Source organism: Bombina bombina, chromosome 1 (assembly GCF_027579735.1).
Source record: "Bombina bombina isolate aBomBom1 chromosome 1, aBomBom1.pri, whole genome shotgun sequence".
NCBI lineage: Eukaryota > Metazoa > Chordata > Amphibia > Anura > Bombinatoridae > Bombina > Bombina bombina.
The window spans coordinates 506,221,655-506,246,804 of NC_069499.1; the positions used below are offsets into that span (position 1 = coordinate 506,221,655).

Here is a 25,150-nt window from a genome sequence, read left to right on the forward strand (position 1 = left end):
AAATTTAGAGGTTTAAAGGTTATAAAATATTTCAGTATAAAAATGTTGAATGTGCAAAGCTGGGGACAAGAGTAGTAAGGGCGTTATCTATCTAAGCTTAAACGTGAGCAGCATATAAAAACTCCAAAACAGCTCAGCACAGGGATGGAAATGGCTCAGTGGTTAAGAGGTTCAACTATATTTATTCCTGACAGAAGTGAAAATCCTGTAAAAGAAAGTTATGTCTTTTGCATAGAAATTTATATCCACTATCTTGTTTACAGGTGACATCTAAATCGAGCATTTAGATGGGTTAGCAGTGGTGCGGATTGAAATGGATTCCAGTAGTTAACTCTGAAAGCAATCTCCTGTAAAAACACAATTTTAATAACAACATTACTGTTAGTGACAATTATGCCAGTGAGAGTGAGAAATACAATCAAATTTGAAAAATGAAATAAAAAATCACACCATTTGTAGATGTACATGTCCTGAAAGCCTATAGAAGTATGTCCGTTCTGCCAAGATACCTATTGGCATTCAAATAGATACTGAGTGTTGAGGGTGTTTTATGATGGCAATAGGTGAATGTCATACATGTAAATGAGTATTTTTCTTGCTGAGTGCACAGATGGGTTACATGAATAGAGCTTTGGTATAACCTGAAGAGGTGTGAATGGGCTATTGTATGTGTAAGTTTCGGGAGACCTTTCCAGTATCGTATTCGAAACAGGTACTTATAAAATGAAAAGTCATTTTCAAGAGCTTTTCTGTTAAAAATTCAATCATGATAGCGGGATTTTAACAATACAATAGCATTGCCATCACTTGAGAAATTTAGCTCACAATTTCAACTGGAAACCAGATAGCTAATAAATTGTGATTTACCCCATTGTTTCTAATCTTATGTGTATAAGAAAGTGCAATATTTATCTATATAATTGCTTCAATGTTTATTTTATACTTATTGTATGCATATATTTATTTACAGTTAGGTCTGGAAATAATTGGACACTGACACAAGTTTTGTTATTTCCACTGTTGAATTAAAGTGCAGTCTCTCAGATTTCATTTGAGGGTATTCACATCCAAATTGGAGGAAGGGTTTAGGAATTACAGCTCTTTAATATGTAGCCCCCAAAAGTAATTCGACAATTGACTTAAAAGCTGTTTCATTGACAGGTGTGGGCTATGCCTTCAGTATTTCATTATAGATTAAGCAGTTAATAGTTCTGGAGTTGATTCCATGTGTGGCATTCACATTTGGAAGCTGTTGCTGTGAACTCACAACATGCATTCAAAGGAGCTCTCAATGCTCTAAAAGTGAAACATGCCATCCTTAGGCTGCCAAAAAAAAAAAAGAAATCCATCAGAGAGATAGCAGGAACATTACAAGTGGCCAAATCAACAGTTTCATACATTCTGAGAAAAAAAGATCGCACTGGTGAGCTCTACAACACAAAAAGGCCTGGACGTCCACGGAAGACAACAGTGGTGCATGAACATAGGATCCTTTCCATGGTAAAGAAAAGCCCCTTCACAACATCCAGACACACTCTCCAGGTGGTAGGCATATCATTATCCAAGACTTCACAAGAGCAAATACAGAGAGTTCACTACAAGGTGCAAACCATTCATAAGCCTCAAGAAAAGAAAGGTCAGATTATACTTTGCCCAAAAAAAATCTAAAAAAAGCCAGCCTAGTTCTGGAACAGTATTCTTTGGACAGATGAAACCAAGATCAACCTGTACCAGAATGATGGGTAAAAAAGTATGGAGAAGGCTTGATCCGAAGCATGCCACATCATCTGGAAAACATGGTGGAGGCAGTGTGATGGTATGGGCATGCATGGCTTCCAATTGCACTGGGTCACTATTGTTTATTGATGATATGACAGAAGACGGAAGCAGTCTGCTCAGATTCAGCCAAAGTCAGAGAAGTTGATTGAACGGGGCTTCACTTTCCGGTAGACAATGACCCAAAATATACTGCGAAAGCAACCCAGGAGTGTTTTAAGGCAAAGAAGTGGAAAATTCTGCAATGGCCGAGTCAACTGTGAACTGCTGGTGCAATGCCGCCCCCTGCAGATTCACGGCCAATCGGCCACTAGCAGGGGGTGTCAATCAACCAGATCGAATTAGATCAGGTTGATTTCTGTCTGCCGCCTCAGAGCAGACGGACAAGTTATGGAGCAGCAGTCTTTAAACGCTGCTTCATAACTTCTGTTTCCGGCGAGCCGATACACGGTGCCTCAAGCTCCATACGGAGCTTGATAAAATTGCCCCATAGACTTTTACAGGAACATATGTCAGATTACGCAATGCTGCGCTAAGTTGATTTTGTGCAAGTAGTGGAGTTCTTCATGTAGTTCTGTGCTATAGTATCAATAATAATGGTTTACTTCAGATCTTAAAAAAAGTGATACATTTAACAACAGTACTTTGGATTGCGCTCAAGTGCAACACTTTTTTCATCACTAATACGAGCACAAAGAGCGCCCTAATAGCACTCCCAGCATTACCCATTAAAAGTATAGGATGCGCTAAAAAGTTTCAGCCACATTAAGATGCTTTGGTTAAAACATTTAGCTGCCCACTTGGAACCCCATACTGTGGGGTCAATTTATCAAGATCCATACGGAGTTTGATGCCTGGTGTTTCCGATGAACCTTCAGGCTTGCTAGAAACAGAAGTTATGAAGCAGCGGTCTAAAGACTGCTGCTCCATAAACTGCCTGCCTGCTCTGAGGCGGCGGACAGAAATCAACCCGATCGGATATGATCGGGTTGATTGACACCCCCTGCTAGCAGCTGATTGACCGCAAATCTGCAGGGGGCGGTACTGCACCAGCAGTTCACAAGAACTGCTGGTGTAATGATAAATGCCGACAGCGTATGCTGTCTGCATTTATCGATGTGCAGCGGACATGACACGCTACATCGTATCATGTCTGCTCGCACATTAGTAAATTGACCCCTCAGTGTTATTTTGTGCGCTAGGTTGCAGAAAAAAAATAATGCACCCAGCAATATTTATTGCGCTCCACTCGTAACCTAGGCATATATGTTTAGCTAGTGAGACAATGCCTAATGCAACCCATTTCCACAGTAATCTTCTATTATTCCTAGATCCACAAACCACCCATCTGAAATGATAACTGTGATTAAAGGGGCATTCTAGTGTAAAAATAAAATTATCTATTTCTTTTGCTTATTGCCTATTTCTCTCATCAAGTAAGCTCTGATTTACAGATGTTTATTAGTGAAACAACTGTATAACTGAATAAATCATCATTTTCTGTGGTAATTCAGCTAGAATGCTAATGTATTGTTATTTATTATTCTTATTATGTACAATAAAAACATTTAGATTTTTGTATAAAATATTTAGTTATGTGTAAAGTAAACCCGCCCATTTTTTTTATTATTTATTTTAATGATGATTATTTTGATTACAATTTTTTTAATTTTTAGAACTGAAAATGCACTGTTGCATATCGCTCCATAGTTGGCTTCAGCAAATGCAAAGCAATGCAGTTTAAATTAACATAATGACCATGGAATTTAGTGCCTCTTTAACAAAAAGTATGAAGAGCTATAAGAAAATACAGCAAAGGGAAATATAGAAATATAAAGTAGAACTACAAATGAAGAAAGAATAAAAACCATGTGACAAACGTTTACGAAAAAAAAATAAAGTAAATTACAAGAGAACAAAGAAAATTAAATAAGCCAGGGAGAGAAAATAAAGGATCATGAAAAAAGTCTATTGAACTGACAGTATAACTTAGAGAATTGTAATAAAAAACTATAAAGAGTAGAAGTAACTAAAATAATGCAATAATTTGGCTAAAATCAGCATAAAACCTAGAGATTTCCTTAATGGTATACATTTCATTGCTAAGTAGCAGTATATTATTTACAATGGTTATCTCATATGCAGCTTTCACATAACTTGTGTTTGATTTTCAGAAGTGGTTAAGGGGGAAACCCGCGTGAGTTCAGAGTTTCCGTGCTCATTATTTCATAGGCTTAAATGTTTATCAAAAACACAAAATGACTTCAGCTACATAATAATGTCAACCACACAATATTTTATTTATTTATTTTTGTGTCATGTGAATACGTTTGAGAAAAGTCAAAACATGTTTTTATAAAGCACTGGAACTCACTACTATGTGATTATTATCATTGTATCTAGTTTTTCTTTTGTTCCTTCATGTTTTAGGTAAGCTTAAAAAACTTTTATGTGCAGAAAAAATATTAAAGGGGCATTTAATAAGGTGAGCAGATGTCCCTATTTTTTTTAAGGACAATCCTGAATTTGATCAGTCTGTTTCTAATTTTTTTAAAGGGCTAAACTTTGTTGTACCAGATTTTCCTAAATGTGCCCAAATGGATTTCCTGTCCCTTGTCCCAGTGTGTAAATGACAAGAACCAACCATATATCATTTTCAAGTCATGCAGAGCTGAAAGTACGACAGTCTGTGCAAAACCATAAACTTAAGACAGATAAACTAATTCTCTATCATTTACCTTAAATAAAACATGTAGGTGCACTTACATCAGAGGCAGCGGCTATGTGTTTGGGGTTACAGCCCTTACAGTATTATCTTAGGAATATTTTTTCTATTTACTTTCACTGTAGGTAAACTATTTTCATGTACCTGGTTTTTTTTTAACATCTCAACATTTATGAGGTGCCCCAAATTTGGGTCTGAGGTGTCCTGAATTGGGGTCTGGGAATCTGGTCACCTTACATTCAAGGAACATAAAAGGGAAAAAAGAAAAATGGTCTAATGTGATAGAAGATTTTATTATTGCGCTATTGCTTGCGTTTAACTATGGGGTTTATTACAAGCTATTGTTCTATAATTATCAACATGTTAATGGCTGCTGATGAGCAGTGTTCGCAATTACAATAAGACATTGTCATATTCTTTTTTGTGTGAAAATGTTCCTATAGTTCCCACGTGCCAGTCCTCTTTTTTTTATTACAATCCAAATTCTAAATACTTAAAGATAAACCCCAGACAACATTTTTGACTTATAACCCAAGATCTTGACTGTAAGACTGTAATAATTGTTATTTAAAAGCACTCACGTTGTTCCATATTGTCAAAAATAAAAATGGTAGTTAATTAATAAGGATTTAAATTATAAGTCGCACAAGGTTTAAAATTTAGAAAAATATTTAAAACAAGAGGTTAGCAGCACCTCAACTGTGGGATAATATTATTTGAGGATCTCTAAAACCATCCACAGCTCTGTATTATAATTTATGGTTACCGGCTCCTTACCCCGCATCCCTGAAGAATTTTGAAGATCCACTTATATAAATCATTTGACTATATAGGACAGAGAGTTTTATTCACTTCACACTAGCAGGTACATTTTCAATAAGCAACTAAACTATGTAATTTTGAAAGATAAATTACAAACCTTAATTTTTGTTAAACAAATAGAGTTGCCAGTTATGAATAGAATTTAATAAATATGACAGTCAAGAATATAGTATTACTGGAACATTTACTGTCATATTTTTCAGTTCACAATGTACTCTACAGATAGTATTTTATTTACAGAGTAGATAGATCACTTGTAACAGAAGACTTTATTTTTATGACAAAAAGAAAGAAAAAAACATAATTTATGTAAGAACTTACCTGATAAATTAATTTCTTTCATATTGGCAAGCGTCCATGAGCTAGTGACGTATGGGATATACAATCCTACCAGGAGGGGTAAAGTTTCCCAAACCTCAAAATGCCTATAAATACACCCCTCACCACACCCACAATTCAGTTTAACGAATAGCCAAGCAGTGGGGTGATAAAGAAAGGAGTAGAAAGCATCAACAAAAGAAATTTGGAAATAATTGTGCTTTATACAAAAAACATAACCACCATAAAAAGGGTGGGCCTCATGGATTCTTGCCAATATGAAAGAAATGAATTTATCAGGAAAGTTCTTACATAAATTATGTTTTCTTTCATGTAATTGGCAAGAGTCCATGAGCTAGTGACATATGGGATAGCAATACCCAAAATGTGGAACTCCACGCAAGAGTCGCTAGAGAGGGAGGGATAAAAATAAAAACCGCCATTTTCCGCTGAAAAAATTAATCCACAACCCAAAAAAATAAGTTAATTCTCATAAATGAAAGAAAAAAACTTAAATCAAAAGCAGAAGAATCAAACTGAAACAGCTGCCTGAAGAACTTTTCTACTAAAAACTGCTTCTGAAGAAGCAAATACATCAAAACGGTAGAATTTAGTAAATGTATGCAAAGAGGACCAAGTTGCAGTTTTGCAAATCTGATCAACTGAAGCGGAGACTGATCTAGTAGAATGAGCTGTAATTCTCTGAGGCGGGGCCTGACCCGACTCCAAATAAGCTTGATGAATCAAAAGTTTTAACCAAGAAGCCAAGGAAATAGCAGAAGCCTTCTGACCTTTCCTAGGACCAGAAAATTAAACAAATAGACTGGAAGTCTTCCTGAAATCTTTAGTAGCTTCCACATAATATTTCAAAGCTCTTACCACATCCAAAGAATGTAAGGATCTTTCTAAAGAATTCTTAGGATTAGGACACAAGGAAGGGACAACAATTTCTCTACTAATGTTGTTAGAATTCACAACCTTAGGTAAAAATTGAAAAGAAGTCCGCAAAATTGCCTTATCCAGATGAAAAATCAAAAAAGGAGACTCACAAGAAAGAGCAGATAGCTCAGAAACTCTTCTAGCAGAAGAGATAGCCAAAAAAGGAACAACGCTTTCCAAGAAAGTAGTTTAATGTCCAAAGAATGCATAGGCTCAAAAGGAGGAACCTGTAACGCCTTCAAAACCAAATTAAGACTCCAAGGAGAAGAAATTGATTTAATGACAGGCTTAATACGAACTAAGCCTGTACAAAACAGTGACTATCAGGAAGTATAGCAATCTTTCTGTGAAATAAAACAGAAAGAGCAGAGATTTGTTCCTTCAAGGAACTTGCAGACAAACCCTAAAAGAATGCCAAGAGAATTTATGAGAACACCATGAAATGTAAGTCTTCCATACTCTATAATAAATCTTTCTAGAGACTGATTTACGAGCTTGTAACATAGTATTAATCTCTGAGTCAGAGAAACCCCCATGACTTAGTACTAAGCGTTCAATTTCCATACCTTCAAATTTAATGATTTGAGATCCTGATGGAAAAACGGACCTTGAGACAGTAGATCCGGCCTTAATGGAAGTGGCCAAGGTTAGCAACTGGACATCCGAACCAGATCCGCATACCAAAACCTGTGTGGCCATGCTGGAGCCACCAGCAACACAAACAATTGTTCCATGATGATTTTGGAGATCACTCTTGGAAGAACTATAGGCAGGAAAATGTAAGCAGGATGATAATACCAAGGAAGTGTCAGCACATCCACTGCTTCCGTCTGAACATCCCTGGACCTGAACAGGTATCTGGGAAGTTTCTTGTTTAGATGAGAGGCCATGAGATCTATCTCTGGAAGACCCCACATCTGAACAATCTGAGAAAACACATCTGGATGGAGAGACCACTCCCCTGGATGTAAAGTCTGATGGCTGAGATAATCTGCCTCCCAATTGTCTACACCTGGGATATGCACCACAGAGATTAGACAGGAGCTGGAGTCCGCCCAAGCAAGTATCCAAGCTACTTCTTTCATAGCCTGGGGACTGTGAGTCCCACCCTGATGATTGACATATGCCACTGTTGTGATATTGTCTGTCTGAAAACAAATGAACGGTTCTCTCTTTAACAGAGGCCAAAACTGATGAGCTCTAAAAATTGCACGGAGTTCTAAAATATTTATTGCTAATCTCAGCTCTTGAGATTTCCAAACCCCTTGTGCTGTCAGAGATCCCCAACCTGAAAGACTCGCATCTGTTGTGATCACAGTCCAGGTTGGCCGAACAAAAGAAGCCCCTTGAACTAAACGATGGTGATCTATCCACCATATCAGAGAGTGTCGAACATTGGGATTTAAGGATATTATTTGTGATATCTTCGTATAATCCCTGCACCATTGGTTCAGCATACAAAGCTGGAGAGGTCTCATGTGAAAATGAGCAAAGGGGATTGCATCTGATGCTGCAGTCATGAGACCTAAAACTTCCATGCATATAGCCACTGAAGGGAATGACTGAGACTGAAGGTGCCGGCAGGCTGCAACCAATTTTAAACATCTCTTGTCTGTTAGAGACAGAGTCATGGACACTGAATCTACCTGGAAGCCTAAAAAGGTGACCCTTGTCTGAGGAATCAAGAAACTTTTTGGTAAATTGATCCTCCAACCATGTTTCCGAAGAAACAACACAAGTTGATTTGTGTGAGATTCTGCAGTAAAGACTGAGCTAGTACCAAGATATCGTCCAAATAAGGAAACACCGCAATACCCTGTTCTCTGATTGCAGAGAGTAGGGCATCTAGAACCTTTGAAAAGATTCTTGGAGCTGTTGCTAGGCCAAATGGAAGAGCAACAAATTGGTAATGCTTGTCTAGAAAAGAGAATCTCAGGAACTGATAATGTTCTGGATGAATCGGAATATGAAGGTATGCATCCTGCAAGTCTATTGTGGACATATAATGTCCTCGCTGAACAAAAGGCAGAATAGTCCTTATAGTCACCATCTTGAAAGTTGGTACTCTTACATAACGATTAAAAATTTTCAGATCCAGAACTGGTCTGAATAAATTTTCCTTCTTTGGGACAATGAATAGATTTGAATAAAACCCCAAACCTTGTTCCTGAAAAGGAACTGGCATGATTACCCCTGAAGACTCCAGGTCTGAAACACACTTCAGGAAAGCCTGAGCTTTTACTGGATTTGCTGGGATATGTGAGAGAAAAAATCTTCTCACAAGAGGTCTTACTCTGAATCCTATTCAATACCCTTGAGAGACAATGCTCTGAATCCATTGATTTTGGACAGAATTGATCCAAATATTCTTGAAAAACCTTAATCTGTCCCCTACCAGCTGAGCTGGAATGAGGGCTGCACCTTCATGCTGACTTATGGGCTGACTTTGGTTTCTTAAATGGCTTGGATTTATTCCAATTTGAGGAAGGCTTCCAATTGGAAACAGATTGCTTGGGGGAAGGATTGGGTTTTTGTTCCTTATTTTGACAAAAGGAACGAAAACGGTTATAAGCTTTAGATTTACCCTTAGGTTTTTTATCCTGAGGCAGAAAACTTCCTTTCCCCCAGTAACAGTTGAAATAATAGAATCCAACTGAGAACCAAATAAATTATTACCTTGGAAAGAAAGAGATAGTAATCTAGATTTAGATGTCATATCAGCATTCCAAGATTTAAGCCACAAAGCTCTTCTAGCTAAAATAGCTAAAGACATTGATCTAACATCAATTTTGATAATATAAAAAATGGCATCATAAATAAAATGATTAGCATATTGCAGTAAGCGAATAATGCTAGATATGTCAGAATCCAATTCTTGTTGCGCTAAATTCTCCAACCAGAAAGTTGATGCAGCCGCAACATCAGCCAAAGAAATTGCAGGTCTGAGAAGATGACCTGAATATAAATAGGCTTTCCTTAGATAAGATTCAAGCTTCCTATCTAAAGGATCCTTAAAGGAAGTACTATCTTCCATAGGAATAGTGGTACGTTTAGCGAGAGTAGAAATAGCCCCATCAACTTTGGGGATTTTTTCCCAAAACTCTATAGAATTTGCTGGTAAAGGATACAATTTTTTAAACCTTGAAGAAGGAATAAAAGGAGTACCTGGCTTATTCCATTCCTTAGAAATCATATCAGAAATAGCCTCAGGAATAGGAAAATCCCCCGGAGAAACCACAGGAGGTTTAAAAACAGCATTTAAACGTTTATTAGACTTAACGTCAAGAGGACTGGTTACCTCAATATTTTAATATTTTAATTAACACTTCTTTTAATAAAGAACGCATATACTCTATATTTTAAATAAATAAGTAGGTTTGTCAGTGTCAATATCTGAGGAAGGATCTTCTGTATCAGATAGATCCTCATCAGAGGAGGATAAATTATTATGTTGTTGGTCATTTGAAATTTCATCAACTGAATGAGAAGTTTTAAAAGACCTTTTACGTTTATTAGAAGGTAGAAATGCAGACAAAGCCTTCTGGATAGAATCAGAAACAAATTCTTTAAAATTCATAGGTATATCATGTACATTAGAAGTTGAAGGAACTGTAACTGGCAATGTACTATTACTGATGGACACACTATCTGCATGTAAAAGTTTATCATGACAACTATTACAAATGACATTCGGAGAAATAATTTCCACAATCTTACAACAAATGCACTTAGCTTTGGTAGAACCGATGTCAGGCAGCAAAGTTCCAGCAGATACTTCTGAGGCAGGATCAGATTGAGACATCTTGAAAAATGTAAAAGAAAAAACAACATATAAAGTAAAATTATCAATTTCCTTATATGACAGTTTCAGGAATGGGAAAAATAATGAAAATAGCATAGCCCTCTGATAGAGATAAATGCAAGAGGCAAACATCAATGGGGTATTAAAATAATGAAAAAGTTTGGTGCTAAGTATGAGGCACAACGTAACTGAAAACTTTTTTGGCGCCAACAATAACTGGAAATGACACACTCGCGTCACTAATGACGCAACCGTGTGTACGGCTTCGGCGTCAACTATGACGCCGGAAATGACGAAGTTGCGTCATAGACATATTTTTTGCGCCAAGAAATTCTCGCGCCAAGAATGACTAAATAAAGTCTAGCATTTGGCGCACCCGCGGGCCTAATACCGCCCGCAATTTGCAAGAAAATAGTCAATTGAAAAAAAGACTAATCCCCAGGTAAAAAAAAAATAATTCTTAAAAATGTTTATTTTCCCCAAATATGTAGTCTGCAGAAGGAAATACATGAACCTGACTCATGGCAAATATAAGTACAATAAATATATTTAGAACTTTATATAAATGCATAAAGTGCCAAACCATAGCTGGGGTGCCTTAAGTAATAAAAAACATACTTACCAAAAGACACCCATCCACACATAGATAGCCAAACCAATATTGAAACAGTTATCAGTAGAGGTAATGGTAAATTGAGAGTATATTGTCGATCTGAAAAGGGAGGTAGGAGATGAATCTCTACGACCGATAACAGAGAACCTATGAAATAGACCCCCGTTAGGGAAATTGTCGTATTCAATAAATGATACTCCCTTCACGTCCCTCTGACATTCGCTGTACTCTGAGAGGAATCAGGCTTCAACAATGCTGAGAAGCGCATATCAACGTAGAAATCTTAGCACAAACTTACTTCACTACCTCCATAGGAGGCAAAGTTTGTAAAACTGAATTGTGGGTGTGGTGAGGGGTGTATTTATAGGCATTTTGAGGTTTGGGAAACTTTGCCCCTCCTGGTAGGATTGTATATCCCATACGTCACTAGCTCATGGACTCTTGCCAATTACATGAAAGAAAAAGGTAAATTCTGTTCAAATACTTCTATAATCTCATATACAATCTCACACAAAATATATTTTTAGAGATCTGTTCCTTATTAATTTTCCAGTAAAATATTTACCATTGTGTCATATTAGCTATAGTAAGATCTTCCCTGAATAAAAAAAAAAAATGTAATCACAACAGGGTTTCTCCAAAACTGTATGCTAACTTTTCTAAAATGTTCACAAAGGATGTAAGGTTAAACTATGTGTTATGTCTGAATGGTAACCAAATGTCAGAGGAACCGAAAATTCCAAAATAATTATTAAACCAATCTAGAGTGATTTTAAATATGGATGTCCTAAGTAAGCTCCTCACGCACTCGCTTCCTAAGTAAAGCTATATACTGGCCACGGCGTCCGGCGCTGGTTAAGTAAATTTAGAACAAAGGGCAAGGGAGGCAGTTAGGCAGCAGTGCAGTGGTGGTTAGTGGTTACTACCTGTGCCTTAACTGATGTCTGATGATCCAGTCTACAGGGGCTGTCAACTAGTGCGTGCCTGCATGTGATGTGACACTGTGTGCTACACAGTGCCTGGCCAGTAAAGTCTCACGCAGCGGCGCACGCTATTTTCCCGCCCCTTCTCCCCGCCTCCTAACCAATCTTAGTGCAGAATTTGCTGGGGCCCGGGGAAGCAGCCCTCCTGTCATGGTCCTGGGGTTCAGAGTTTGATTTTTTTTCTGTTCAGCTGATTTCCCGTCACACAGACATCAGAAATGGTGGTAAACCAGCTCAACAGAAAAAATCAAGGGGTCAAGAGGATGGGCGGGGCTTGGAGTGGCATCATTAAAGGCACTACCGGGCCCGGCTTAAAAAAAATAATTGTAAATAAATTGTTGCTATGTCGGCAGTGGGCCCAGGCCCCTCACCCAGCTGGGCCCCTGACTGTTGTCAACCCTGTCACCCCCTGAAGGCGGCCCTGTTAGGAAGCAACAGCACCAGGCAGATACAAATGCTACCTGTTCAATCAAGAAGCATATGTGTATAGTGACCAATCATTAACTATGACCCTGTAGTGCATTGCTGCTCCTGAGTCTACATATGTGTGTTTTTCAACAAATGATATCAAGAGAACAACGAAAGTTAAATAACACAAATGTATTGAAAAGTCTATTAAAATTACATGTGCTATCTGATCCATGGCAATTTAAAGGGCAAAAAATCCCCAAATTATGTTTCATGATTCAGACAGACCACACAATTTTAAACAATTTTCCAATATACTTATTTAATCAATTTGGTTTATTCTCTTTGTATCCTTTGTCGAAAGAGCAGAAATGCATAATTGGGAGCTAGCTGAATACACTGGATAAACCAGTGACAAGAGGCATATATGTGCAACCACCAATTAGCAGCTAGCTCCCAGTAGTGCACTGCTGCTTCTGAACTTTCCAATGTATTCTTTTCAATAAAGGATTCCAAGAGAGCAAAGTAAATTAGATAATAGAAGAATATTGGAAAGTTGTTTAAAATTGCATGCTCTATCTGAATCATGAATTTTTTTTTTTGGGTTGCCAAACATCGCCAACACTAACTTAACCTATTAACCACTAAACCGCAGTTCCCAAACATTGCTGATACTAACTAAACCTATTAACCCATAAACCACAGTTCCTTGACATCGCTGACACTAACTAAACCTATTAACCCCTAAACTGCAGTTCCCAAACATCGCTGACACTAACTAAACCTATTAACCCCTAAACTGCAGTTCCCAAACATCGCTGACACTAACTAAACCTATTAACCCATAAACCGCAATTCCCTGACATCGCCAACACTAACTAAACCTATTAACCCATAAACCACAGTTCCCTGACATCGCCAACACTAACTTAACCTTTTAACCACTAAACCACAGTTCCCAAACATCGCTGACACTAACTAAACCTATTAACCCATAAACCACCGCCCCCCACATTGCAACAACTTAAATGAAACTATATTACCCCTAAACCTAACACCCCCTAACTTAAACATAATTAAAATAGACCTAAATTAAAGTTACAATTATTAACTAACTACCTATTTTAAAATAAATAAAAACTTACCTGTGAAATAAAAATAAAACCTAAGCTAGCTACAATATAACTATTTATTAACTACCTAGTTAAAATAAAGACAAACTTACCTGTGAAGCAAAAATAAAACCTAAGCTTACACTAATTAAACCTAACATTACTAAAAATAATAAAGCCTAACATTACTAAAAATAAAACATCTAAGATTACTTAAAAATTAAAACTACAATTACAAAAAATAATAAATACTAAAATTCAAAGAATAAAAAAGAACTACCATTACAAAAAATAACAAACAAAATTATCCAAAACAATAAAAATGATTCCTATTCTAATACCCTGTTAAAACCCCCCCCCCAAAAAAAAACAAAACACAAAAAAAACCCTAATCTATAATAAACTACCAAGGGCACTTAAAAGGGCCTTTTGTGGGGCATTGCCCTAAAGTTAACAGCTCTTTTGCAAAAAAATAAAAACAAACCCCCTTAAAAGGGCATTCAGCTTCTTTACTGCCCTTAAAAGGGCATTCAGCTCTTTTTTTGGCCCATTAAAATAAAAAAGCCCTAATCTAAAAAAAAAAACAACAACCCAAAAAAACAAAAAAATATCTAACACTAACCCCAAAATCGGTACTCACAGTTGCTGAAGTCCAGGTGGAGGTACATCGTTCCGACATGGAGGTCCTGTTCATGCAATCGTCCGCCGCACACTGAGGATTCAAAGCAAGGTAACCTTTATTGGGGTACCGTTGCATTCCTATTGGCTGAAAAATTCAAATCAGCCAATAGGAATGAGGGCTGCTTAAATCCTTTTGGCTAAAACCCCGGTTTAGGGGTTAATAGGTTTATTTAGTGTTTTAGTTAGTATTGGCGATGTGGGTGTACGGCGGTTTAGGGGTTAATAGGTTTATTTAGTGTCTTAGTTCGTGTCTGCGATGTAGGGGAACTGCGGTTTAGGGGTTAATAGGTTTCGTTAGTGTCGGTGATGTCAGGGAACTGCGGTTTAGAGGTTAATAGGTTTATTTAGTGTCAGCGATGTTAGGGAACTGCAGTTTAGGGGTTAATAGGTTTAGTTAGTGTCAGCGATGTCGGGGAACTGCGGTTTATTGGTTAATAGGTTTAGTTAGTGTCAGCGATATTTGGGAACTGTGGTTAAGGTGTTAATAGGTTTAGTTAGTGTCAGAGATGTGGGGGAGCGGTTTAGGGGTTAATAGGTTTAGTTAGTGTTGGCAATGTTGTGGAACTGCAGTTTAGGGGTTAATAGGTTAAGTTAGTGTTTTAGTTAGTGTTGGCGATGTCGGCGAACTGCAGTTTAGGGGTTAATAGGTTTAGTTAGTGTCGGCGATGTCGGGGAACTGCTTTTTGGGGTTAATAGGTTTAGTTAGTGTTGGTGATGTTGGGGAACGATGGTTTAGGGGTTAATAGCTTTATTTAGTGTCAGCGATGTGGGTGGTGGTGGCGGCGGTTTTTGATAATTTTGTTTTGGCAATTGGCGGCATTCGTTTTTTTGGATCCATTCTTTATTCATATGCATTAATCTAATCTTCAGAATAGAATAATGCATATGAATAAAGAATGGTCCCGAGAAAACTAACGGATCCGAAAAGACGATTTAACTTAACATACCTAATTTGCCGAAACATTTTTTTTTTTAATCTTAACTAAACTAATTTGTCGAAACGAAATTATTTATTTAACTAATGAAAACGAAAATACATTTTTAGCGTTGCACATGTGTAATAACTGGGTTTTGATAATGACATTAATCTGTGGGATTTATGAGACGGCTCAGTTGGTTAGAATATGTTATATCCTCAGTGTGTCAGGTTCTAGGTCTTTCTGTCTCAATCTCTCTCAGGCAGATAAATCAATTACGATTGAGTTGTGTAGTAACAATAATTGCTAAAATATATTTGAGATAGTTATCAACATCTTGTGAATATTTAATACTGGTCTGAGGACTCTGCATGCTTTTCCCCCAGCTAATATGTAAATTAAAACATCCAAAAAACTGTTATGCCTAAAAACAACATTTTAATAAAAAAATAGTTTAAAGTCTCAGGTTTCAAACTTCTATTTGTTATTAAAATCGTTCTTAACCCCTTGAGTGCTAACGACAGCTCTGAGCCGTCGCAGAGTTTCCCACTCAGGTGCTAACAATGGCTCAGAGCTATCGCTAGACTCTCCCACCTTGAGGGAGATCTTGGGGCTCCCACCCGTTCCTACCCCAGAGATCAAGCCTGTATAGTGACAAGCATCGCCGGGGCTTCACATTTTACATGGTGACCGCACGCACAATGACTTAATGATGTCACCGCGCAACTTAATTAACAAAATACAATAAGTACAAGGAAAGAGGGCATGCTGCTTAGAAGCCTGTATCTCAGGCATCTAAGCAGCTACAGACCCCCAAGACCTACCGTTAGGTAATTGCCTAACCTTTCCAACTGTATAAGTCTTGGGTATCTGAAGAAAATAAAAGTTTAAAAATATAAAAAAAAACTCAAATCAGCTTAGCACCCAGGTGGGAAAGTGCTTAGCACTCAAAGGGTTAAAAAAAAACAGCTAACAAAAACCTAGAATTTTGCTATTTCCCCCTCCCTTAGTACTTTTTCAATGTGTTAAGGTCAGTTCACAACTGTTAAAAATACTGTAATTGTTTTGTACAAGTATTCATGTTGTGTATAGTGTAATTGATACACAAAGTCCAAAGAGTTATTGCATAAACTGGTTAATCCACATCATAAATAAAAAGCATTGCTTGGCATCGTTAAAACTTGACTTTTATTGAAAGTATTAATTAAAATTCCAGAGCGACTTACATAGGGCTGAGGTCAAGACTGGCCATACAGTCTAATCATTACACCAGCAGTTAAAAGAAGTAAAACATAATTGGCTAATGTATGTTAAATCCCCCCCCCCCCCTGTTAAAATACACAGCCTACATGATGAATAATACAACAGTGTTGCAATGCGAACAATTGTAACATAAATAATGAAATAGCATAAATGCTGCTGTTATAATGTTCCACAATATGATAGACTAAGACCACTGTATCCCATTACACACAACTATTGGCATTAATAATCCCAATGTCACAAAACAAGCTAATGTCATAAAGCGTTATTGTACTTTAACTTAATATTATGTAAGGAAAATATATTTGATAGTAGGCTACATATATACAATTATACATCTGTACAATATTATCTACATATAATACAGTAAAAATACAAACATAGCAGATATGGTCAAATGATGTTTCATTGGCAAGAGAGTAATCACTCTCTTGCCAATTAACTTTGAACCCTTCCCAGTCTAACACCTTTTTATATACTGTATCCCTTTTTAACCCTTTTAAAGAAATTTTATTTCAATATTAAACTGATGTCCTTTTTTTTTTCTTTAAATATGTGTGTAATACTTTATTTTAATATGTTTTACATGTGTTTTGATAAACTTTTCTTTTAGTCTTTCCTTAATGCTTTACTTTATGTAATTCTTCTAGCATTATATCAGCTTGCACTCAAGTGCAATCCATAACTTTCAACTGTAATATGTGCGATGTTTAGCGTGGTGGCTATCAGCCATAATTGCATTTCTTATTTTTAGACAAACTTGACAGCATACATTTAGAGATGTAAAACAGCAAGAGCTGCAGGTGTAAAAGCTTAGAGAATACAATAGGATTACTGAGAGAACTGTAGATATGCCCAAGTAATGCCCCTGTTTCTCATCCTCAACAAGGCCATGTGACTCATTTTAAATTACAAAACTAAAGTTAACTTTGTCATTTGTACTTTTTGCTATTATTTTAACTTATATCAAACTTATATTGTGCACTAAATATGATTTGTTTTTTATTGTATTCATTAAGTATGTTTTGTTCCTTTGTACTCTACAGTACAACTTTTAATGTGTTCTGTAATTACGATTTTTACTTTGTACTTTCAGTACAATTTTCAAATGGTTTAATTTATTGAGCACTATACAGTGATGTAATCTATCATGTAAATTGTGTTGCATAAGGCTGCCTAATAGCCATAAGTCTGAGAAAAGTTTCAACTTTTAAGCAAGATGTGTCATGAACATTTGCCTTATACATTTATATTATGTTATAAACACCAGTGGCAACTTTAGATACATAAGAACCTCTGTTTGAATGAGAGATGATCCTTCTTTTTTAATAAATGTCAGGGAGGCAAGGTGGGGGGTGTTTTAGAGATTCCACCAATGTAATCTTCTAGAATAGTGTTTAATTGGATAATGGGGTGTTTTTTTAAGATGCATTAAAAGGTGAGTTATCAAACTAAAAATATTGTAGCTATGGCCACAATTTGTCACTAACTTTATATTTTATATTCTAGCATGTCTCAGTGGAATCAAGTCCAACAACTGGAGCAAAGATTTTTGGAACAGGTAGACCAGTTTTATGATGATACATTTCCCATGGAAGTAAGACATTTACTGGCAGCATGGTTAGAAAATCAAGATTGGTAAGATTCCTTAATGTTTACTTTTATGTAGAAGACCATTTACATCTAATAATGTGCATCTGTAAATAAAAAAGTATATGCTATTGGCCGCCTGTTAAATTCCAACAGAGGCCTAGTTTCCATTGAGGTGGTAAATTGTGGAAATTGGTGACAACACATTAATATCCATTAACCCTTTCAGTGCTAACGATGGCTCTGAGCCGTCATAGAGTTTCCCACTCAGGTGCTAACGACGGCTCAGAGCCGTCGCTAGCACTCTCCCACCTTGAGGAAGATCTGGGGGCTCCAACCCGCTCCTACCCTGTATACGGGGCCTGCATAGTGACAAGCATCGCCGGGGCTTCACATTATACACGGTGAGGTCACCAGGAAACTTTATTTAAACTTAACAATGCTAAGTATAGGAAAAGGGGACATGCTGCTTAGAAGCCTGTATCTCAGGCATCTAAGCAGCTACAGACCCCCAAGACCCACCGTTGGAAAGGTAATCACCTTTCTAACAGTATAAGTCTTGGGGATCTGGAAAAAGAAAAGAAAAAAGTTAAAAAAAAGAAAAAAACCTTTGAACAGCTTAGCACCCAGGTGGAAAAGTGCTTAGCACTCAATGAGGCATATTTATTAAATGTCTGTCGGACCTGATCCGACAGTGCGGATCAGGTCCGACAGACATCGCTGAATGCGGAGAGCAATACGCTCACCGTATTCAGCATTGCACCAGCAGCTCTTGTGAGCTGCTGGTGCAATGCCGCCCCCTGCAGACTCTCGGCCAATGGGCCGCCAGCAGGGGGTGTCAATCAACCCGAACGTACTCGATCGGGTTGAATTTTGGCGATTCCTGTCCGCCTGCTCAGAGCTTGATAAATGGGCCCCAAAGGGTTAAATTCTATGGTGATTTTTTGAGTTCCAACGAGGTTCCAAACCTTAGCACCCCAATGGAAAATAGGCCAGATTTGATAATGCCAGTCTTTAAGTTCTCAATAAAAAGAACAAATTGGGGAAATTTATACGTTTAAGTGATCACTTTAAGACACAAAATATATTTGCGTTTAGAACATGTTACTTCTTAGGCCTAGTTTCGACTGTGGTGGTTAAGTTTGGAAAATATTGGTAACATAAAAATTCTCTATAGACTTTAATGGAGATACATTTTTTTTTATCACCAGTTTCCAAACTTTACCACCTCAATCGAAACTAGGCATTAGGGTAATATGGGTCAGTGGCTGTGTTACCTGTGATTTTATTCATGCCTTTCTAACATAGAGATGGTGGAGTTTTCTTAAAGGCACAATAAAGTCATAATTAGACATTTATGATTAAGACAGATCCTACAATTGTAAACAACTTTTCAGTTTACTTCTATAATTACATTTGCTTCCTTCTCTTGTTATCCTTAGCTGATAGGTTTATTTAGGAAAGATCAGGTGCAGCAAAGCACCTAGGTTCTCGCTGCTGATTGGTTGCTGCATATATATACTGATTGTCCTTGGCTGACCCATGTGTTCTGTTAGAAACCAGTAGTGCATTGCTTCTCATTCAACGAATAATACCAAGAGATTTAAGCAAATTTGATAATAGAAGTAAACTGGAAAGTTGTTTAAAATTGTTTGTTCTACCTAAATCATGAAATAACATTTTTGAGTTTCATGCCCCTTTAAGTACTGCTTTCATGGTCTATTTATGCCTTTTGGATTCTTTTTGCTATAAAAAAGGTGTATATTTTGTTAATTTATAGTAAGTGAGTGTCTGCCTATTTTAGTTTGGCTGAAGGTAAACTTTGAAAATGAATGCTATGCTCCTTGGGAGATATGAGATTTTGTGCCTAATACTTTGAGAAATCCTTACTTATTACTTAGGCAGTTCTATAATAGACTTACTGAAATGTTGATATAATGTTGGAGAAATATAGGTAACAAAAGATGCTGCTTCCAATAACTTAGTCTAGATGTTGTAGGCTCAATTGTAAAGGTGATTTTTTATCAAGCATTTAATTATTTGGGTCTCCATTTTTTTAGGCTATACAGTATAAATTGCACGATGAAAGAAAAACATTTGTGCAGGTGACAACTTTTTTTTTATATTTTTGGTAGCACAAATACATTTTTTAAACTTTTTTGATTTTAGTTTTTGGAATTAAAAATTCAACAACAGCAACATCATTTTTATTTCTTTAAAAGGAAATATGTTTCTTTGCTAATAGAGAGCGTCCTTTAGTTCTGTCTTCTTCAATAAGAAAAACTCTCTTTGTACTTCACCTACTACTTAAGGGTTGCCACGTGTCAAGTATTTAACTGGACAGTACAGTATTTCAGCAGGCTGTCCAGAAAAATCTATACTAAAATGCTGAGTACTTAAATGTCCAGTTTTTTAAAGTCCCATAAGTCGTACCTTTAAAGGGACATTAAACCCAAAAATTTATTTCATGATTCAGACAGAGATTACAATTTTAAACAACATTCCAATTTACGTCTATTAGTTAATTTGCTTCATTATTTAGAAATCCTTTGTTAAAGAAATAGCAATGCACACGGGTGAGCCAATCACATGAGGCATCTACGTGCAGCCACCAATCAGAAGCTGCTGAGCCTATCTAGATATGCTTTTCAGGAAAGACTATCAAGAGAATGAAGCAAATTAGATAATAGAAGTAAATTAGAAAGTTGTTTAAAATGGTATTCTCCATCTGAATCATGAAAGACAAAATTTGGGTTTAATGTCCCTTTAAATGCCTCCTATGCATTACAAATATGGCCTAAAAAGAAGTGGGTAAAATATGTGCTTTATTTTTTACTTTCAACCTGGTGATGTAAAGTTGCTATGTGTGTTTTTACTGGCAGTCAAAGAAGTAAAATCACTTATTTGTGTGTCATTGGCATCTTATTTGTGTGTCATTGGCATCTTATTTGTGTGTCATTGGCATCTTATTTGTATGTCATTGGCATCTTATTTGTGTGTCATTGGCATCTTATTTGTATGTCATTGGCATCTTATTTGTGTGTCATTGGCATCTTATTTGTGTGTCATTGGCATCTTATTTGTGTGTCATTGGCATCTTATTTGTATGTCATTGGCATCTTATTTGTGTCATTGGCATCTTATTTGTATGTCATTGGCATCTTATTTGTGTGTCATTGGCATCTTATTGGTGTGTCATTGGCATCTTATTTGTGTGTCATTGGCATCTTATTTGTGTGTCATTGGCATCTTATTTGTGTGTCATTGGTATACAATCACAGCTCAGTTGTGAATAATGTAAATCATATGGTTAAGAGTGTGGCCTAAGATAGAACTTTGTGGTGGGACCATTATGTCACCTCCACCTACCATCAGTACCAAATCAGATTGTGCAGTATTTGTATGGAGGGCAGCTGGCAACCCTACCTACGTGTAAACATGATCGCTTATATATTGCTATAAAATGTAAAACATAAGGGTCTTAATATGACATCTATAAAACTTAAAGGCACAATAAAGTCAAAATTAATCTTACATGATTCAGATACAGCATACAATTTTAGGTAATTTACTTATATTACCTAATTTGCTTTGTCAACTTGGTACCCTAGTTACACATATGCTTCGTGTTATTGGTTTTGCAATATGTCCAGCTAGCTCCCAGTAGAGCATTGCTGCTCCTTCAATAAAGGATACCAAGAGAATGATGCAAAATTGATAAAAGAAGTAAATTGGAAAGTTTTTAAAAATGTATGTTCTGTCTGAAACATAAAAAAATAATTTTGGGTTTCATATCCCTTTAACAAACTCATATAAGTCCAACATACAGAAATTGTCAGTGAATGTAGAGGGAAAATAATAACTGAATATGCACACTGTTCAAAGTATTAATTTTCATGTCCATCAGCTGTCTCCCACTGTGTGAGAGATATACACAACACATACTAGAGTACTTTGACATTTAAAGGTAGATGAAACCCAAGTTTTTTCTTTCATTAAATAGCATGTGATTTTAAACAACTTCCCAATTTATTTCTATTATCTAATCTCTTAATATCTTTTGTTGGAATTGATACCTAGGTAGGCTCAGAAGCTGCTGATTGGTGCCTGCACATATATGCCTTATCTTATTGGCTTCCAATATGTCCTGCTAACTCCCAGAAGTGCATTGCTGCTTCTTCAACAAAGGATTCCAAGATAATGAAGCAAATAAGATACAATGGGGCATATGTATCAAGCTCCGTATGGAGCTTGATGCCCAGTGTTTCTGGCAAGCCTGCAGGCTCGCCAGAAACACCAGTTATGAAGCAGCGGTCACAAAGACCGCTGCTCCATAACCTGTCCGCCTGCTCTGAGCAGGCGGACACACATCGCCGGAAATCAACCCGATCGAGTATGATCGGGTTGATTGACACCCCCTGCTGGCGGCCCATTGGCCGTGAGTCTGCAGGGGGCGGCGTTGCACCAGCAGCTCTTGTGAGCTGCTGGTGCAATGCGGAATACGGCGAGCGTACTGCTCGCTGTATTCAGCGATGTCTGTCGGACCTGATCCGCACTGTCGGATCAGGTCCGACAGACATTGATAACTAGGGGCCTATAAGTAAATTGTTGCTTACAATTATATTCTCTACCTGAATCATGAAAAAAACATTTTGAGTTGTCTCCTTTTTATCAAAAAGTTACAATAAAGACATAAAACCTTAAAAAAAGATGTAATCTTATAAGGTGTGTAATAATGTACAAAAAAACTTACAAAAGGAGTCAGTGACCATGTTGAGTGCTCTGACTAAAAACATAAAGCTAGAGAAACCCTAGAGAAAAAAAGATCACCTCAATCAACTCTCCCCCCCCCCCACACTTCAACATACCAACCATAAGCCCAACCTGGTCTAATAAAGCACATCAATGCCAATTAAATCCCAAAGGGTGTCGGCACTCTTCCTATCCTGGTTATCATATAATATTCCCCATTCACTTCATAGGGTGGCTGAGAGAAGGATCTCCATTTGTGAATATAGGGCATTGATATCTGTCTTTTAAGAGTGACATTCAATGCTTTCAAATATGACTGCCAACGTTTAAAAAAACTATGTTGCCTATTGGAGATATCTAATTTGACATCAAATTGTTCTAGAAAAAGCTGTGTTAGCAATTTGCATTTAAGCTGAGGAATAGAAGGAAGATCCTTCATAGTCCATTAGCTTAAAATACATGCCCTTGCCAAGAGGACTAGTATTGAGAGAATACTATGGAGCCTGGCAAGGGATTTGTCCCATACTAGAAAGCAAATCTGTAAAGCCCCCACCAAAATATCAATTGCAAAAGTCCTATTAATCCAATATTGCACCAAAATTGTTTAATCATATGGCACGATACAAATTAGAGTATGTAGTCTGGGTCCCCCATATTACATTCACACATATTGCTAAAGGTAAGCCGCCATCTACAAAGCTGGTGAGGTGTGATTAATTCCCTATTATCCATCCTGACCTGCATTTCCCTAAGCAACATTGAAATAGTAGACTTTCTGACTAATTCTAAACTCCCCGTAATGTGTTAGGATATCAGGGTTCCGCAATGTCTACGCTCCAATGCTTCATGTACTGTCGTTACCCCTTTTTTTTTTTTTTTTAATTCACTTTTATTAAAGGAAATGAAGCAAGTACAATAATAACCTCAGTCAAGTCTTACAATCGATATACATACAGTTAGTACCACAGATGTTTATGCCTGACTTTAGAAAATAGTGTCCATGTAATACAGTAAGTCCAATAGGTTGTGAGCCATAGCTCCAGTGTTTGCTCTTGGTTTTACACTCCATTCCTTTGAAGGTTTTTCTCTTATTTTAAACATCTAAACAATAAAAAAACAATTTACAACTTAACCCAAAACTATAAAAAAAACAAAAAAAAAAAAAAAAAAACAGTTGACTTTCTGGTGCCTCTGTTCTCAGTCATCAACCATACCGGGAGGGGAAGAGGGTGAGGGAGAGAGAGAGGAGGGTAGGGAGGAGAGAAAAAAAACAAAAAAAAACCTTTCAGAATAACATGACCTTTAAGGGGGCATTAGTCTGTTCCCTATCCGATGGGCGCTGCCTTTCCTCTCTGATATTCATTTGTAATACTGCCTCCAGGTGAGCGAATGGTTTCATTATTTGACTCTGTATGGAAGGATCTAATGTATCTATGTATATTTTCCATTTATAAAGGAAGGGGCGTAACCTACGTGCTGTGTCGAGTTTAACATCATGCTGTTCCACAAAAAGCTGTTTGAGCACCATATGATTCAGCTGTGCTATTGTCGGTGGTTGCCTAGTAATCCATATTTTGAGAATGCATTGTCTAGCCAACATAGTGTATAGTGAGAGGAATTTGTGTAACCTCTTGTGTGTATCCTCCCATTTAAGTAGGAAAATTTCTAGCTCTGTGAATTTGATTTCTATTTGGAATGTAGTCTTCAGCCAGTATTGACATTGAGCCCAAAATCTCCCGACCCTTGGACAAGTGTAGAAATAGTGTTGGAGTGAGGGAGTTGTCATTCTGCATTTAATACAGTGGTCCGGGATTCGTTTGTCCCATTTAGAAAGCCTGTGTGGTGTGATATAGTCCAAATGTAGGATTCTAACCTGTGATTCTCTATGTGTGACCGCTAGTGATGCCTGTCTAGCTTTCTCCAGGCTCTCTTTGATGTCTTGTGTTGTCCATTCCGTCGAGCATATGGCATTGAGTTTTTGCAACAGTTTTGTCAGAACCATAGGTTCTTTTTGTCGCAGAAGACGTGCATAAATGTGGGATAGCGAGAATGATTCCATCCGGAACATGGTCTGAGTTATTGCGAAAGGCGATGCTTCCCAGAAGCTCTCATTAGACGCTTGCAATGATCCTATATAGTGCCTTAGCTGCAAGTAGGCATAAAAATGGCCATTTGGGATTGAGAATTTGGTTTTTAATTCCTGAAATGAGCGGACCGTGTGTTGCAGCGGGTCCAGCACGTCTCCTATAATTTTAAGGCCCAACCCTTCCCAGGTACGAAAGGGTTCCTGGTCCGATCCTGCGGGGAAATCTGGGTTCCCCACTACTGGGATGAATTTCGAGGAGGGAGAGTCGACATGGAGATATCTGTAAATCTTGTGCCAGGCTCTCAGTGGGTCTCTATATGATACATTATTGAGAATGTCAGCAGGGAGTGTTTTCCCATTTCC

At 37.2% G+C, this 25,150-nt stretch overlaps 1 protein-coding gene across 1 annotated transcript in view; it reads left to right on the top strand.

Annotated features, from left to right (window-relative positions):
* LOC128659185 (signal transducer and activator of transcription 4-like) overlaps window positions 1-25,150 on the top strand; it is a 423,738-nt gene that overhangs the window by 15,994 nt on the left and 382,594 nt on the right. The window contains 1 exon segment of the mRNA XM_053712871.1: window positions 17,869-17,997. Coding sequence (XP_053568846.1) covers window positions 17,870-17,997 — 128 coding nt within the window. The 5' untranslated portion in view covers window position 17,869.